We start from the raw sequence: 18,039 nt of genomic DNA on the forward strand, positions 1-18,039 counted from the left end.
AAAACTTCCTAATGGGTCAAGGGGTTTTAGGAGACCTTAATAGATCAAGGGGTTTTCCCTTCTTTGAAAATATAAGCAAATGAAATAATTAATTCTTTAGATATACGATAAAGAAGGGAATATTCCCTTCTTTAAATATATAAAAAAAGAAAATAATTAATTCTTTGGATGTATGATCAAGAGGGGAATATTTCCTTCTTTATCGTATATCCAAAGAATTAATTATTTCATTTTGTTATATTTTTAAAGAAGGGAAAACCCCTTGATCCATTAAGGTGTCCTAAAACCCCTTGACCCATTACGAAGTTTTTTTTCTTTTTTTATATACACGAAAGAATATTCCAGGAATGACTATAATAAACAAAAATAGTCAATCTATGTCAATCTAATGATTTTTTTTTAATAAAATAGTATTGAATCCGAACAATCTTTATTTTATCATTGACACAAATAAGAAAATTCCATTTGTTCCCATCATATTTTAATTCTATAAATGATTAATTTTTACACATTTTGCAGTAAAAACCATGCTTGAAAAATGTGTAAAAAATACTCTTCAATTGAAGTTTGATGGGCTTACACATAAATATGTAAACGCAGTTTACACATTTTATGAGCAGACCCTTTTTTCACAAATTTTTTTAAAAATTTAACACATTACTGAGTATAATTTCACACATTTATGAAAAAAGGGACCTACTTAGAAAATGTGTAAACTGCGTCAATAGAAGAATATTTTCAACACATTTTTCAAGTACGGTTTTTACTGCAAATTGTGTAAAAAGTAACCATTTCTAAAACTTAAATATAATGGGGACGCATGGTTTTATAAAAATTTCGGAGCTTTCTTATGTTATGAAGTTATGAAGCAAGCGAATTCGCAGCCAGACACCGGACATATGCTGAGTGCCCGCGTAAACGCGAACCATAAATTGACCTTACCTAAAATGGTTAAAAATTGTTTATAATCCCTGCTAAACTTTAACTGAAATGGTTATGGAACTTTACATGAACGTTTAATGATAAAGTTTCAACCTTATGTATTATGGTTTTTCGGAACTGGACCTTACAAATAATGCGTTGTTAAGAACCATTACCGTTCCAAATTCTTGTTTTTTCCATACATTTTCGGAAAGAGAACTATATTAGAACCTTTTAACTTATGGTCCACGAATAGTTTTGTAACATCGATCAACTTTATGTGGAATATATCGCGAATTGGTTGCCTGTCATTTACTGATTACCAATTCACGATATATTCCACGTAAAGTTGAGCGATAATACAAAACCATTAATGGACCTTACTGACTACCATAACCATTACCATTAATGTTCTCAAATCATAAGTAAAAACGTTCTTATATAGTTCTCTTTCTGAAAATGTATGGAGAAAACAAGAATTTGGAATGGTAATGGTTCTTAACAACCCATTATTTGTAAGGTCCAGTTCCAAAAAACCATAATACATAAGGTTGAAACTTTATCATTAAACGTTCATGTAAAGTTCAATAACCATTTCAGTTAAAGTTTAGCAGGGATTATAAACAATTTTTAACCATTTTAGGTAAGGTCAATTTATGGTTCGCGTTTATGCGGGTGACTTACCCCTTGTACAAAACAAACTTTAAACACGTTTCTCTCGGCTGACTCAAGCCTAAAGTCCCACGCACATTAGATGCGGATCGGACGCGTTGCCGTAAAATGACAGCTAAATCTATTGTTTAACTGTCAAATTTACGTCAACGCAACGCAAACGGATCTAATGTAGGTGGCATTTAAGCCTTTAAGCCCCCAACCCAAGTAACCATAGACACGTTATTTCGCCTTTTTGGCTGTATACAGCTTAACAACGGGTATAGCAGTGTTTTTAAGTTCTGATGAGGCCCGTATATAGCCGAAAAGGCGAAATAACGTGTCTGTGGTTACTTGGGCCACGCTTTCGAAGAAACATTAGGAATAATTAAATGTAATCACCGTCCAACACCGTTTTCCAACTAGAAAGGGTACTCTGACGCACTAAATGGTAAAATTCATCGTGTGAAATTTTCCTGTCATCAAGGGATGGTCACTCTACACACTTATTTTGAGCCAATATTTTTCTCAGTGTACCTCAGTGTGCCGCAGCTGTACAGGCAGTGCCAAGAAGTCATTGAACTGACTTTTGTTTGCTTGTGAATAATGCCTTGTTTGGCAACCCGGTATTTTAACAGCTCTTGTTTTTGTTTTGTTTTTCAATGTTTTCAAAACTGACATGGACTCCAGTTGGGACTACACACTGGATGCATCCGTCTCCAAGGATGCCTGCAACGGACGAGCTCGGTTGCTACATGATTCTTCCATCTTAAGCGGAAGGCCGACCCGGCACAACGAACGTCAATCATTATTCAACCAGCGCTTCTGGGAGCCGGATAAGGAAACGGAAAATCGGAAAACTGGAAACCAACACCGGCCGGACCACACGTCGAACTGATGAAGGGCCCGACCCGATGACCCGAAACGGACCAGCCAACTTCATTCAACCGGCACAGCAACAGGGCGTGGTCTACGGACTCGGTACCGCCATGGTCCAGATGGGAGACGCCATCGCAGCCGAACCAGTCAAACGCAGCATCCAGCACTTGAACAATGGAAATGATGGTAGCAAAATTCAAATTGCATTTTCCAAGCAGAACTACTTGTCAGAGTCCACCAACCCGTACACTTTGCTGGACAATTCGATCATCTTCAAGGTGTATTGCACCTCCAAGAACAATAGCTTCCATTCCCGAGCAAGCTTCTCCACTTCTTCAATACCCCACCCGGTATGTCCGAGAATCTGCTTCTGACTGCATTCACCACCAAGGACTGCCACCCGTCGCAATTGCGAATGTTCCCGCTGAAATCGGAATGTTCCTCCTTCGGATTTAACGAGTTCCCGAGTGAAGCCCTGGCGGTGTACGCCATCATGAAGTGCAACCACAGCGCGATCGATCTCAAAGGCACAAAATTCCCGTTCATTATGAAGCTGTGCTTTTCCTCTGCCAAGCCTATGAACGGTGCGTGGAGCAACGAGAACATCAAAAACCCGTAAGCTTGGAAAGAGCGGAAGCTTCTTTTTCTGAGAAAAGAAAGAAAGGATTTTCCTTTTTCTGTGTAGTTAATGTTATGATTCGTAATTTTAATTTCTTATTGTGTTAGTTGGAAGTGTAAAAAGGTAGGAGAGTAAAAATAATTTGTTGAACTATTTTAGATTTTGCCAAGACGGTCCTCCAACATTATATGTTGGACGATGGAATGGTTGGTGTAGCAGCCACCGCCATGGATGTATTCGAGCAGTTCGAATGGTCGGATGGTATAGTTTTTGTTTGGTTGTTGACTTTCCGATTAAAACTCAAGCACCGTTTGTCGTGACCGGCCCAAGATTTCCAGCGTCGGCCGCGGCTACACGAATTAGCGATGCAGCTCCCACGGCTGCGGCTGCTTCAAATGCTGCTGCTGCTGTTCCTTCTGCTGGTCCGTCTCCTCTAAAATTCGTCAGAAAAGACGGACCAGCAGCAGCATTGGAAGCAGCCGCAGCCGTGGGACCTGCATCGCTTGTTCGTATAGCCATGGCCAGAAACCTTGGTCAGGTCAAGATACCGCTGTCAGCTGTTCTTCGTCTGGTAGGAAATGTGGACGCGACTGCCGTCACGGGTGTAACGATGGTGAGAATCCGTGGCGGGACTTGGTTGAGATTCACGGTTGTGTTTTGAAAATAATTTGATTATATTGTGGCAACATCAATAACAAATTTTGACACATGCAAACTGCGCAGGCGCAGAAAAAGTTCAGTGTTGCCAGTAACTTTAAAATTGTAACCATGGCAATGGTTACCAATGACTGCACCCGGGTGTGCCCAAGTTTGATTTTGGCACACTGTGTAGAGTGACCAACCCCTTGCCTGTCATAAAATTCGCCTTCCTGTGCACCCACCTTGCGAGAGAGTCCACCTTCTCATTACCTGGGATTAAGCAATTAACCAGCACACTCATCTGCTCCGTTACCTTTGAAAGGAAATAAGAGGAGTGCCTACCTGGTTTCATCGACCGAATAGCCTCAATCAAACTGAGATTATCCGAGATGATGAAGTAGTAGTCTGCAGGCATGTTGGAAATCATCCCCAATGCGAAGTTGATGGCAGCCAGCTCAGCAAAAAAAAACAGACAAGGTTCCTGAAGTTTGCGGAAGAGGCTAGAGGTTTCATTGAAGACACCGAAGCCAGTGGATTCATTGAGACAGGACTCGTATGTAAAATATATGTTCACGCAATTTAAGTGTTGGTCCTTTTCATTAAAAATACAGGGAATAACAATAGGTCGAATTTGATTGGGAATACAATGAATTGCTTGTTTCATGGTCAGATCATATTCAATTGTCAGGAGTATAACAAGGAAGACACATATCTGACGTATGCAGAGGTGCACAGAAAAAAAAGTTGTTGAATATTACATCCAAACTGCTACAACCAGGTCAATCCATCGGTTGTGTAATATAACCAACAATCAATACTACTTGACTAGCCTATTGGCCCCAAGCAAACGATTAACGTACCCCATTCTAGTCAAAATTCTAGTACTACACAACAGTGATGGCATCATCCTCACTCAAATGATTTTGTTTCGCTCTCAAGGGCTCCCAATATCACGCATGATATTGGAATAAAATATCAAGCATGATATTGTTTTTACAAGCTCCTTTGATATTGCGAGATTATTCAGAACATGTAAAATTGCAGCCACGAGATGACTTACCACAAAAATGATTCCTTTGCACATCGTTTTCTTAGAAAGAGAAAGCATATTTCTTTACGCTTCACAGATGGCAGACACGAAGTTACTGCTGCCAGCAGTGATGGAAGTTTCGTTTCGTGTTCGGATGTACATCAAAAATCTTGAAGCTCAAACTCAACATGAATCAAAACAAACATAGTGTAGTACTGAAATTTATACTAGAATGCGGCACGTTCATCGATTTGCTTGGGACCAATAGGCTAGTCAAGTAGTGAGCCAATTTAAAATCGATAGTTTCGTATTGATTGTTGATATAACGTTGTACGATGTACATCGATTTTGCGAACAAAATTACATCCATTGATGTAATATTGTATCTGCTTTTTGCTATTACATCATTATTTCATACATCAGCTTGAATTACATTGATCGATATTACATTTTTTTTGCTGTGCAGGTCAATCCATGCTGACCTGGTTGCAGCAGTTTGGATGTTATATTCAACAACTGATTTTCTGTGTTGTTGCAGCAGTTTGGATGTAATATTCAACAACTTTATTTTTCTGTGTTGAATAACGTTGATCGATATTACATCTTTTTTTGCTGTGTATGTTTATTCGATATTTCAGTGTCAACATTTCATAGGGCGTAATTGTATTAGTAAACAATGGCTTTAGCCGTCGATTTCTCGTGAATAAAAGCTTACTCATGAAGATTAATGACACCAACAGGTAGAAGAATGTCTTCTTTACCAGCTAGCATTGTTAATTTGAAGCGATGGGCTTTTATTTGCGAGAAATCGATAGCTAAAGCCATTGTTTACAAAAGCAATTACGCCCCTTTGAAATGTTGGAACTGATTTAGTGAAAAACCCGAAAAACCATCAATTTTGAGTTAATCTCATCGGCCGTGTAACTTTTGTGGGGACGTGACTTCAGAATAACGGTTTTACGAGTCGACATTATCTGCTTGTCTAAAGAGCGACTGTCGAGTGATGAGAACAAACAAAAGTGTCAGATACTAATGTCAAAATTTTGGCATTCAGTCGTTACCAATTTGATTAGCGATCAGGCGAGTAGGTGAGTTATTTACGAAATAATATTACCAATAATTATTAGAATTAATGAAAGAACGTTTACTGAACGTTTAACATTTTACAGGATATACGCAAAGCTGCAACGATGTCTGGCGCAATGAAAAAGGTAATAATTTCCTTCCGATTGTATGTGAAAACTTAATTTCTGTAGTGTTATTCCCGAATGTTGATTATGTCATAGCTTCCAATGTTTTGATGTTTGCTTCTTCATCGTTCAGGCTACCGGATTAACGGGAATGGCTGTGGCCAAGAACCCGCACCACACACTAACGGCCTTGTACAACAAAATCCTTCGCGCCGTAGCTAAAATGCCTCAGGATGCTGCGTATCGACGCTACACCGAGCAAATTGTGGCAGACCGTGCCAAGATTGTTGCATCGGTGAGGAAGATGGGTATAATTTTGGAAGAATCACATTAATCTGGTTTGCCTTCTTACATTCCAGACTCCGTCGGTTAGTGAAGTTGAAGAAAAGATGAATTGCGGTCAGGTGGAGGAATTGATCCTCCAGGCCGAAAATGAACTGAATCTAGCCCGTAAGATGCTTGGTTGGAAACCTTGGGAACCACTAGTCAAGCAAGCTCCGGCAACCCAGTGGGCATGGCCACCGGCAAAGATTCATGAACTCAAGTAAGGTGGAAAAATAAAGGTTTATTCTCTGTTAACTGAAACTAGAAGCCATGTAAATAGAATGAAGTATACCTGCTTGTTCAGACAGGTAAACTGAAAGTCACCAGTATTCAAAATGTCTGAGAAAGCCTTGTCTAGGTGAACACTACCTTCAGCTTGAGGCGATAGTCACGACCTGTAGAAAAAAATTTGAATTATTAGTTCGTTCCAACTTTCGGGAGGATTTTCGCAGAGTGACATGAATCCAAGAAAAATAGCAATTTCTTGCAATATATTCCTACTCAAACATGTTGCAGAGATTCGCTTCCGACTATCCCCGTAAACATTTTAATTTTGTCCTAACACTTTGCACAATTCTCAATAATTATGTGTAAATGTAAGCATTCCACTGATTTTAGCTTTACCATCGCCTTCAAATCCGCCAAAATGTTGATTGTAGCTGGCCGATCCTTGCACTTCCGTGTTTCCGTTGCTGCTTCGCCACAAACGAGCAATTGCTTCGGCCGTTACGTCCGTTCCATCATTCTGCTGGTGGGTGGCTCCAAAGTTCAACGAAAACTGTCGTTTCACTCGGTTTGAATAACTCACTGCTGACTTCTGGAAAGTAGGGCGTTCCTATGTAGTTATATTTGTTTTCTCTTTGAGGCGATTCAACAAATACCTCGTCTGGAATGGGTACACATGATACCAGGTGGAGTATGAGTATAAAGATTAGAGCATATGATTTGACCATTTCGCGAACTGTACTTCGATGATGACCTAATGTGGGTACTTTTCAAAACGCAATCACTTCTCTGGTAAAAGTCAATAGATCAACTGACTCATGCTGCCTTCTGGGAATCAACGCGAGGATTGATAATAGCGTATTATTGTTTTTTTTTTCAGTATGTTTGAACTGATAACGTATGGAATTTCAATGATTATTGAAAAGTACTCGTACAGTAAATCATTTGAATCTAAAACACACATGAGTTTGGAGCTCAAAATTTAGATCATATTATTTATTACTTTATCTAAGAAGCAGGAAAGATTGTTCTTGCTTTGTCGAGAAGCTCGCAATATGGAGAAGTTGAAGAGTTGCCACACGCAGCGCCGTACTCAGCAAAAAATCCTGAAGGTCGGAAATGTTGCTCTAATGTTGCTTGATCATCTACAAAGATCCCTTATCTTTACTTCTTGAAAATTATCTCAACTTCTACGAAGTTCCATAAACTTCTTCCAAGTTTTATAACTATTTTTTTCAAGTTCGGTCAATCTGACCAAGATCTCAGAACATCGATGAGCTTCTCCAAACTTCTGGACATACCTTGTACCTTTTCTACGAATTATCCTAAACATCTGTGCGAAACAAAGTTAAGTTTCGAAATATACTGAGCTTATACGAAATTCCCTAAACTTCTACATTTTTGACTAAACTTTTAACTAAAATCTCAGCACTTCTATGAAGTTTTATGAAGTTCCTCCAGTTGCTACGTAATGCCACGTAATTTGATCGACTTCTACAAAGTTCTCAGAATTCCAATTAAGATTGCTGAACTTCTACAAATATGAACTTTTTAGAATTTCGTCGATTTTCTGCGAATTTCCCTGAACTTCTACGAAATTTCCTGAATTTCTACGGATTTTTCTTATCTATTTTAAGTCCATTAATCTTTAACGAAGTGCCCTTAAGCTAAAATAATGTTTATGAAGTTTCTTAAAACTAAACAAAGTTTCCTTAACTTCAACGAAGTTTCCCAAAAGGTTCCCAGTTCTACGAACTATTCCTACATACTTCAAATCTCCGCGTACATCGTACGGGTTAGGCAAAAGGTGTGCGTTTGACTTTGTACTGTCGCATTAATGGCCCATCGCTCATTTTCAACTTCTATTCAATTTTCAAACTTATCCGAGGGGCACGCAATCATCGATTTGACTGCGTGGTAATGAAAATACCGTTAAAATATTTATGAATAATTAAAATATTTCAAGCGGTATTGAAATAATAATCAGAATATTTAGAGCAGTATTGAAAATAATTAACAAATATTTTGCGATAATTGAATAATATTTTGCGTGGAATGTATTTTAAATATTCATTTTTGACAGTATTTTATTATTCATAAAATACAAGAGTGTATTTGACATAATGAATGCAATAATGATAAGATTTTAAATATTTGTTGATTGGGCTGCGTAGTATTGTGCGTGCCCCTCGTAATTATCTCTTAAATAAAGATTGAAAAAAAATTCATACTGCCGTATTCTAACGGAACTATCTACCTACCCTCTTCTAAGATAATTCTCTAGCTAATAAATTTTCACACTAAAGCATCATGCTTGATGAACATTGTCATGTCATGAATAATGAACATTTAGTGTTCATGATTAGTAAACATTGCCCGCAGCTTGTGTCACTTTTTCTCGAGTGAGTGAACTCAAATTCATCGGTGCACTCGTCCATATTATGGTATATTTGGCAACCCGGTATTTCTGACAGCTCGACTGTTATGCAATCACAAGGATAACATCGGTCTAGCTGCAACCAAGGAGGAATGCAATGTCGTAATAAGAAAATACCATCGATATATACTAGGAAGGAGCAACCAACAATCAATATGAAACTAACGATTTAAAATTGGCTCACTACTTGACTAGCCTATTGGTCCCAAGCAAATCGATTAACGTACCCCAATCTAGTATAAATTCCAGTACTACACTATGTTTGTTTTGATTCGCTATGAAAGTTTGACAGATAAAATGAGGGGCTCGTGGATTTTCCTATGTTTCCAGGGGTGCATCGATCAGCTTGGGACCGAAGATAGTACCAGAGCTGAGCAAAAAAGTTGAGCTCGTTTCTTCGGGACCTTCTGGTCTTAGAGTTACCCCTATGGAGCAACCGCCGTCGAACGTATGAGAAGAAATAATGCTCCCATAAATGTGGTTATTGTCTCATGGGAACTGAAACAAAACAAACATAGTGTAGTACTATAATGTCAGCAAGAATGGGGTACGTTAATCAATTTACCTGGGACCAATAGGCTAGTCAAGTAGTGAGCCAATTTTAAATCGTTGTTAACCGCAGCGCAAACACAACCGCACTTCTATCATCGAAGCCCTTGGTGTGGAGATGGAGTCGTCGACTGGATACGCCCAGTTCATCGCCGTCTACTCCTATCGACAGTGTGCCACCAGCAATGGACTAGCGGCTAAATTCAAGAAGGACCTGTCCACCATCACCCGTACCGGTTCCCGCTTCGTTGTTGGAGGAGATCTGAATGCTCGGCATGAGGCCTGGCGAAACTACCAACATTCATCTCACCGGCGGGCAACCCATCGACCTATTCCTGACAAATACCGGCTTGTCCAAGCCGGCAGCCTTGACCGAACTCAGCTCCGACCACCAACCGGTGGTGGCTGAACTGGGCTGCAACATGGCCTCTGCTCCAAGCCTACGCAAGGACTACCACCGCGTACACTGGGTCCAGTTTGGACGCGTGGTAGATAAGAGGACATTGACCGAGCGTTCGAGGGACTCCACCAAGCCATAAACGTGGCTGATGAGTTCCAGTGAGGGGTAAGTTTATTGTCATTGATTCCCACACCCCACTCTTGATTCGCCTGACAAATATTCGTAAACGCCAGTTCCAAAGAACTGGAGATCTAGCGATGAAACGTGAAATGGCCGATCTGAACAAGGAGATTACTTCCAGAATGGCCCTCAATCCGGAACTAAAGTTTCGGGCGGCTCGGCCAGAATCTGTACGACCGCTCCAGACCATCTGGGAGGTTGCCAAGGTTCTAAATACGCACCGCATAATCACCCATCAGGAGAAAGCAAATGCGATTGGTGAGCATATTGCCAAATCGCACTTGCTTGGCTCCAACATCCAAAGTCCGCTCGAAGATCAGGTTGCGCAATGCGTATTCAACCTTGATTCCTCCCCTTGTGCTATCCCTCCGGAGGATATGATCTCAGTGGAACAGATTTGTTCAGCGCTGAAATGCACCAACAAAATGAAGGCCCCCGGGTTCGACGGAAAATTCAATCTAGTGTTGAAAAACCTTAGCATGAAGGTTCACTCTCTGCTGGCCGCTGTCTTAAACAGATGCTTGGAAATGCACTACTTCACAAGCATCTGGAAGACAGCGAAAATCATACCTATCCGCAAACCCGAGAAGGACCTAACATTAGCTTCAAGCTACAAACCGATCAGCCTCCTTTCAGCGCTGAGCATATTATTCGAGAAGCTCATTCTCATTCGTTTGCTCAAGTTTGTCGAGGAAAACAACATCCTCCTTCCGGAACAGTTCGGGTTCAGTCCACCAATCACCAGCTAGTACGGGTGATGAATAATATCCGTAGTAACAAAGTTATATCCAAGCGTTTGACAATGTCTGGCACGATGCACTTGTATACAAGCTTTGTAACTTCAACTTTCCTTTGCATCTTGTTAAAATCACCCGTAACTATCTCCAGCAAAGGTTGTTTAATGTATCGTTGAATGGTTGTCTTTCAGACACGTTCCATCCCAGTAGGTGTTCCGCAAGGAAGTCTGTTGGGCCCTTTGCTTTATAGCATCTACACTTCCGACATTCCTCCTCTCGAAGACGGTTGCGTGTTTTTCCTGTTCGGAGATGATACCGTAATAGCCGTTTTTTTTCACAGATGGGTCAACTATAAACGCTTCCACTGGATTTGTAGTATTCAACGAATTTCATAGTGCCTCTTATCAACTTCAAAACCATGTTCCGTATATGTTGCGGAACTATCAGCCATATTCTACGCAGTAGCACTGTTGGAGTAAATCGGTAACGCAGTGTGCTGATCACCTCCTTGGAGACCGAACGTCACCCCTAGCAACCTAAGTTTTCTTAAATAAACAACGGTGAAAAACTTTTCATTCCTGTTCAAGACTCCACTCAAGCTAGTCGTTAAATAAAATCCATTCTACTTTTAAACTTTGCTGTTCCGGTTCTTTCTAACCATCAAGAGGTTATGGGCGACTCACGCAAGGATTTGGTCCACGGGATCCCGCAGTTCTCGGGCACCGGTTTCGACAATTGGCAATTTCGAGTGGAGAAGTATCTGAAGTCCGTGAAGCTGTTGGATATCATCAAGAAGGATCCTCCGATGGAAGCGGCCGAGCTCACGAAGTTCCAGGAAGATGACGGTAAGGCGGCGTTCCTGCTGACGTCATTTGTTCATGACGATTTGCTGCATTTGGTGCGGGACAAGGAGACGTCCAAGGAGATGTGGATGAGCCTTGAATCCGCCTACGCCAAGAAGTCCGTCTCGTCGCAGACATTCGTCAGGAAGCAACTTGCGAAGCTACGAATGATGGAAGGTTCGTCTGTGAAAGATCACCTGAAAACCTTCGAAGAGCTGATCCGACAACTGAAGATGGCCGGAGCGAAGCTTGAAGAGAACGATATTGTGTCCCAGCTGTTTGCTACCCTTCCCGAGTCGTTCGATCCGTTGGTTACGGCACTGGAAAATCTAGGTGAGGAAAACCTAAAACTGGATGTTGTTCGCGAGCGCCTTCTTGCCGAGGAGCTCAAGAAAACCGACCGGGCAGCGGATTCCTGCCAAGAGAAACCTGCAGCATTCCAAGGATCGAAGCAGAAGCCTGGTAAGTTCACCGGAAAGTGTAACCGTTGCCAGAAGAAGGGGCACAAGGCCAAGGACTGTCGTGTGAAGTTGAAGACAGATGGGCGCGCTGAAGCTAACGCTGCTGCTGGAGGTAAGGCGGTGGCTTTTATGACCGGGAGATGCTCCCAAACAAAGGACGAGGGAGCAGTTTCCTTTAAGCTGGATTCCGGAGCCTCGGACCACCTTGTGAATGTGAAGCACTGTTTCGCCGACCTCACGAAGCTGAAGCACCCTGTCGTCATAAACGTGACGAAGGATGATCAATCCCTGATTTCCCGGCACAGTGGCACGATCAACGGCGTCAACAAGGAAGGTAACTATATCAGCTTGAAGAACGTCCTCTTCGTACCAGATCTTCGAGCGAACTTGCTATCTGTGAAGAAGATGGCAAAAGCGGATCTTGATGTCACATTCACGAAAAAGGAAGCGATCATGAAGCAAGGTCGTGACCTGATTGCGAGATGTCCCATGCGGGGCGATTTTTACGAGCTCGATCTCCGTGTCGATACGGTGGCGGCCAACATGTGTGGAGCTGTGACTGGTAACCTGTGGCATCGTCGACTGGTTCATTTGGGGAGCAAGAGTTTGCAGACACTCGCGAAGCATGGCATGGTAACAGGTATTCCCGAGAAACCAGATAAATTGGATTTTTGTGATGTTTGTGTTCTCGGAAAGCAGTGCCGAGAACCATTCACGGGTACTAGAGTCCGTGCTACAAGACCTCTAGAACGAGTGCACTCCGATGTGTGCGGTCCAATTACACCAGCGGCTTGGGATGATTCTCGGTACTTCGTCACCTTTATTGATGATTACACGCACTTTGCAGTAGTATATCCCATCAAGAAGAAGTCCGAGGTGTTCCAGAAGTTTCGAGAGTACGAGGCCATGGCGAGTGCCGCTCTGGGACATCCCATCAAGAAGAAGTCCGAGGTGTTCCAGAAGTTTCGAGAGTACGAGGCCATGGCGAGTGCCGCTCTGGGACATTCGATTTCGAAGCTGACTGTCGACCAAGGGCGCGAGTATTGCTCCAATGACCAGCGTGATTGGTACGTTTCCAATGGGATCCAAGTCGAGCCAACCGCAGCGTACACACCACAGCAGAATGGAGTGTCCGAACGGTTCAATCGGACAATCGTCGAAAAGGTGCGTGCGATGCTGATTGAAGCCCAAACTCCGAAGAATCTGTGGAATGAAGCGGTTCTAGCGGCGGTATACCTGACGAACAGAAGTCCAACCACCGCGGTATCTGATTGGAAGTCTCCTGCGGAAATGTGGACTGGTCACAAGCCGGACGTTAGTAAACTACGTGTGTTCGGCTGTAAAGCATTTGCTTGGGTGTCCACGGCACAGAGGAAGAAACTGGATCCGAAAAGCAAGCCTGCTGTGATGATCGGCTATGCGCCGAACGCCTACCGCCTGTGGAACAAAGAGAAGAAGCAGTTATTCCTAGCCAGAGATGTCAAGTTCGATGAAAACAGTTTTCCGTTTGCCACCCAGATCCGTGACGAAACTCCTTTGGTTGTTGCTCCGTACGAGTTCGAGGATCAAGATGAGGAAGACGTGCAAACCCCTGAACAGTCCGTTCAACCCGATGAGCCGCTGGTGGCTCAACATGACGACATCCTGACTGATGATGAAGAAGGCGAGGTTGAAGACGACGGTGTTGAAGAAACCGGAGCGCTCCCTTCGCAACTAGACCGTGGTTCAAACCTCGAAATGGAAACCCCGAGGCGCAGCGAACGGGAGCGCAGACTCCCCGGTAAGTTGAAAGAATTTCTGGTTGGAAAAATTTTCACTGCCGCGCAATCCCATTCTGCAGATGTTCCCCATAACGTTTCCGATGTACTATTTGACGGTTCCGTTGGACGAGATGAGGCCGAGCGTTCGATCTTCGATGTCCCGGAGGCGTACAAGGAGATCGCTGGACGAGCCGACGAAGCTCTTTGGCAGCAAGCGGTCCGTGAGGAACTGCAGTCGCTAGCGGACAACCATGCTTGGCGATTGGTGAGATGCCCTGCTGGTGTGGTTCCGCTCAAATCGAAATGGGTCTTCCGAATCAAGCCGGACGAGCATGGCGAACCGATCCGTTACAAGGCGCGCTTGGTGGCGAAGGGATTCCAACAGAAGCCCGGAGTCGACTACAACGAAACATATTCCCCCGTAGCAAAGTTAGCCACGATACGAACCGTTCTTGCTGTAGCAACCCACCGAAGGATGCACGTTCACCAACTCGATGTGAAGACCGCATTCCTCTACGGTGAGCTTGAAGAAGACGTCTACATGGCCATACCCGAAGGAGTTGCAGCACCACCGAACTTCATTTGCAAGCTGGATCGATCGCTGTACGGACTCAAGCAAAGCCCCCGCTGTTGGAACAACAAGCTAAACGACCTTCTACTGGATTTCGGCTTTACCCGTTCCCGGCATGATTACTGTGTATATACCAGGATCGACGATCGAGGGGGGGTATACATAATCATCTACGTGGACGGTTTGCTCATTGCTGGCGATCGACTGGACCTGGTGAAGGAGATCAAGCGTGCTCTTTCCAAGAAGCTCCAGATGACGGATTGCGGCGTGGTTAATCATTTCCTTGGAATGAAGATCCGATACGACCGCGCCACCGGATGCATGTACCTGGCGCAAGAAGCTGCTGTGGACCGTGTGCTGACGAAGTTCGGCATGCAAGACTGTAACCATGTCAAAACCCCAATGGAAAAAGGCTGTTTCCTGCCACCACAAGCTGCGAATCCTGTGTCGCATCCATACCGTCAATTGCTGGGCAGCCTGATGTATACGATGCTGTGTGTTCGACCGGACATATGCTACGCTGTTGGATACCTAGGGCGCTTCCAAGTTCAACCTGATGGGGCCCACTGGCAAGCCCTGAAGATAGTGGTCCGTTACGTGAAGGGAACGAAGAACTTGAAGCTCCAGTACAAGCAAAACGACGACGCCGAGGCACTTGTCGGGTACGCAGACGCTGACTGGGCATCGGATGCTGAGGATAGGAAATCCGTTAGTGGCTTCGTCTTTAAGGTCTTTGGGAACACCGTGTCTTGGGCAAGCCGCAAGCAACAAACCGTTGCACTGTCGTCGTGTGAAGCCGAGTATGCAGCTTTAAGTGCCGCGGCCTCCGAAGGGCTGTGGCTGCACGGAATCCTTGAAGACCTGAAGCAAGTTCGACCGGACACGGCATTCAAGGTGTACGAAGACAACCGTGGGTGCATTGCAATGGCCACAAACACCGAAAGCAAGCGTGTCAAGCACATCGATGTAAAGCACCATTTTTTGCGCGACCATGTGGCACAAGGAAGACTTCAAATCGAAGCAATTGATACAGCAAACCAAATAGCGGACACGTTCACCAAGCCCCTGGAACCTGGACGTTTCCGCGAACTGAGGACCCTCCTAGGACTGACCGATTCAGGGGGGGTGTTGGAGTAAATCGGTAACGCAGTGTGCTGATCACCTCCTTGGAGACCGAACGTCACCCCTAGCAACCTAAGTTTTCTTAAATAAACAACGGTGAAAAACTTTTCATTCCTGTTCAAGACTCCACTCAAGCTAGTCGTTAAATAAAATCCATTCTACTTTTAAACTTTGCTGTTCCGGTTCTTTCTAACCATCAAGAAGCACAAATTGCCTCACTACCTTCTGACCATTATTTCCCACTTTAGCCAACGAGTCCGCTTTCTCGTTACCTGGAATAGAGCAATGAGATGGATCCCAGACTAAAGGTATGGTATAGGAGCAGTTAGATTAAGTACTCAATTTGGCTCGGATTTCGGTCAGGAAATACGAGGAGCGGATAGGCTAGCGGATAGATAGATAGCTGAGCGGATAGTCTTAGCTCATTGGAGGCTATTCGATGAAGCACTCCTCGTATTTCCTGACCGAAATCCGAGCCAAATTGAGTACTTTATCTAACTGCTCCTATATCATCACTTTAGTCTGGGTCCCATCTCATTGTTCTATTCCAGGTAACGAGAAAGCGGACTCGTTGGCTAAAGTGGGCGCTATGGAAGGCGATATTTTTGATCGACAAATCGCCTTTGCAGAATTTTTCTCAATTACCTGTCAGCAAGTCCTCACCAACTGGCAACAAAAATGGAATGAGAGTGATCTGGGAAGATGGTTACAGGTGTAGATCAAGCCGTGGTTCAATGGGTTGGACATGAACCGTAACTTTATACGTGTCATGTCGAGGCTCATGTCCAATCACTGCTCGTTAGACTCGCAATTCTTTCGAATTGGGCTCGCAGGCAGCAATTTGTTCGCTTGTGGTAGTGGTTATCACGAGATCGACCACGTGCTTTGGTCATGCACCCTCCATTGTGTTGCTAGATCCGAGTTATGCGCATCCCTCAGGGCCCGAGGAAAACAACCTATGCGAGCCAAGATCTCGACTATTGCAATTTAATTTATGTGTTTTTAAAACGGATAGATCTGAGGATTTAGTAGTTAGTGTTCCCCCAAGTTGTTAGCTGCCCATCGGTGTACCCCCATGTTTGTCTTTTAATCAGTTTGTCGCTTAATTCGAGATCAAGAGCACATTGCTCTCCAAACCTTGTGTTCTCAATCCATACCCTGCCATCCATTTGTTACAATTTGTTATTCCTAACCTCGAGATAGCCGCGAGTAATCGGCTCCTGCTTTACTAACGTTAGTTTTAAGTAATTTTGTAATCTAAACAATGAATATCGGCTCCGCAAAGCTACGGCAAATGAGCCTGGAAAAATAAACGCATAGTAATAAAATAAAATAAAACGCAATAGCCGTCAAAGAAAGGATGCCTCGCGAAATAACGAACAAACTTCAACGATGCTTTAACGTTTTTGCTGATTACGCAAACACGTGGAAAATCAAAATCAATGCCTCTAAAACTCAAAGAATTATGTTCCTCCATTGGTAACTAAAACCGGCTCCCTCTTGTACTGTAATCATGGATGGCCCGACGAAAAGCTCCTTTTCCATTCGCATGTAGAGATGTGTTCTGCCTTGGTTAGGTGTCTGTATCCGCTGATTTGTCGTAGATCCGGCCTCAAATAAACAAATAAACAAAATCCAGGTTGCTCAAAATAGAGTGCTGAGGATGGTTATTGATCGACACAAGAATTTCCTATCTTCATTTAGAGGCGAACATTTCAAAATTAGATTTTAAAATTGATGGCACAAAGACTAGGTTTGTACAGAAATGCAACACATCTGAACATACTTTGATAAGCAATTTGTATATAGTAGGTTAGGTTAGTTGTAGTAGTAAATAGTAGTTCTAAGTAGCCTTTTCCAATTTCAAATAAACCAATCTCACAAAGGTGGGAATGCTCTAAACAAGCCTGATAGGATTAGGAACTTAAACAATAATTGTTTAGCACTTAACCACTTTTCTTTTCAACAAAAACGACGGTGGAAATAGTTCCCTGGCTGTGGTTCTTTCACCTTCCACCGCAATTAATTAGCTCGACAAAAAACGGATTCACTTGTGTAAGAGGTTTCGCGACCGAGGCACTTCGGACACCACACACGGAAGTAGAGCAACTTTCATCTAAACGCGACGGGATGCTGATTTCAACTGATTTTTTATTTACATTTTCTGTACATCCTATGCTACTATAGAGATTGCTAAAGTATGATTGTGTAAGTGATTTGTTTTCATCGGGAAAATTTTCCGCTATGAAGTTTTTTTCCCGATGAAAACATTTTGCGTATACGTATACGTGACGCACACTACGTACGACAAACGTCAGCAATCTCTATTTACATGTTTTATGTTGCGTTGGTTTGACAGCGCAAGTGCGTTGCTGTTTTCACCCGTCTGTGCTATTCGTGCGCACAACGGGTGCAGTGCGCGTTTTTATGGTGAATATTGAAGTTCATGGAATTTAATTATCTTAATGATTTTGAACAATAATTATATAAAATTCAAATTAA

The 18,039-nt window shown here is 43.1% G+C and overlaps 2 protein-coding genes across 2 annotated transcripts; both read left to right on the forward strand.

The window, feature by feature from the left end:
- Positions 1–2,486: 2,486 nt before the first annotated feature.
- Positions 2,487–3,070, forward strand: LOC135709558 (uncharacterized). Its single transcript, XM_065231951.1, has 2 exons — positions 2,487–2,801; positions 2,843–3,070. Exons 1-2 carry the CDS (start codon positions 2,487–2,489, stop codon positions 3,068–3,070), a joined length of 543 nt encoding a protein of 180 aa, XP_065088023.1.
- A 2,783-nt stretch (positions 3,071–5,853) lies between these two features.
- Positions 5,854–6,514, forward strand: ND-13B (NADH dehydrogenase (ubiquinone) subunit ND-13B). Its single transcript, XM_065232002.1, has 3 exons — positions 5,854–5,950; positions 6,063–6,224; positions 6,289–6,514. Exons 1-3 carry the CDS (start codon positions 5,930–5,932, stop codon positions 6,475–6,477), a joined length of 372 nt encoding a protein of 123 aa, XP_065088074.1. The 5' UTR covers positions 5,854–5,929; the 3' UTR covers positions 6,478–6,514.
- Positions 6,515–18,039: the final 11,525 nt, after the last annotated feature.

The sequence above is a fragment of the Ochlerotatus camptorhynchus genome, unplaced genomic scaffold (genome assembly GCF_037179485.1).
Source record: "Ochlerotatus camptorhynchus isolate MF236.1 unplaced genomic scaffold, CSIRO-AGI_Acam_v1.1 ptg000361l, whole genome shotgun sequence".
Taxonomy (NCBI): Eukaryota; Metazoa; Arthropoda; class Insecta; order Diptera; family Culicidae; genus Ochlerotatus; species Ochlerotatus camptorhynchus.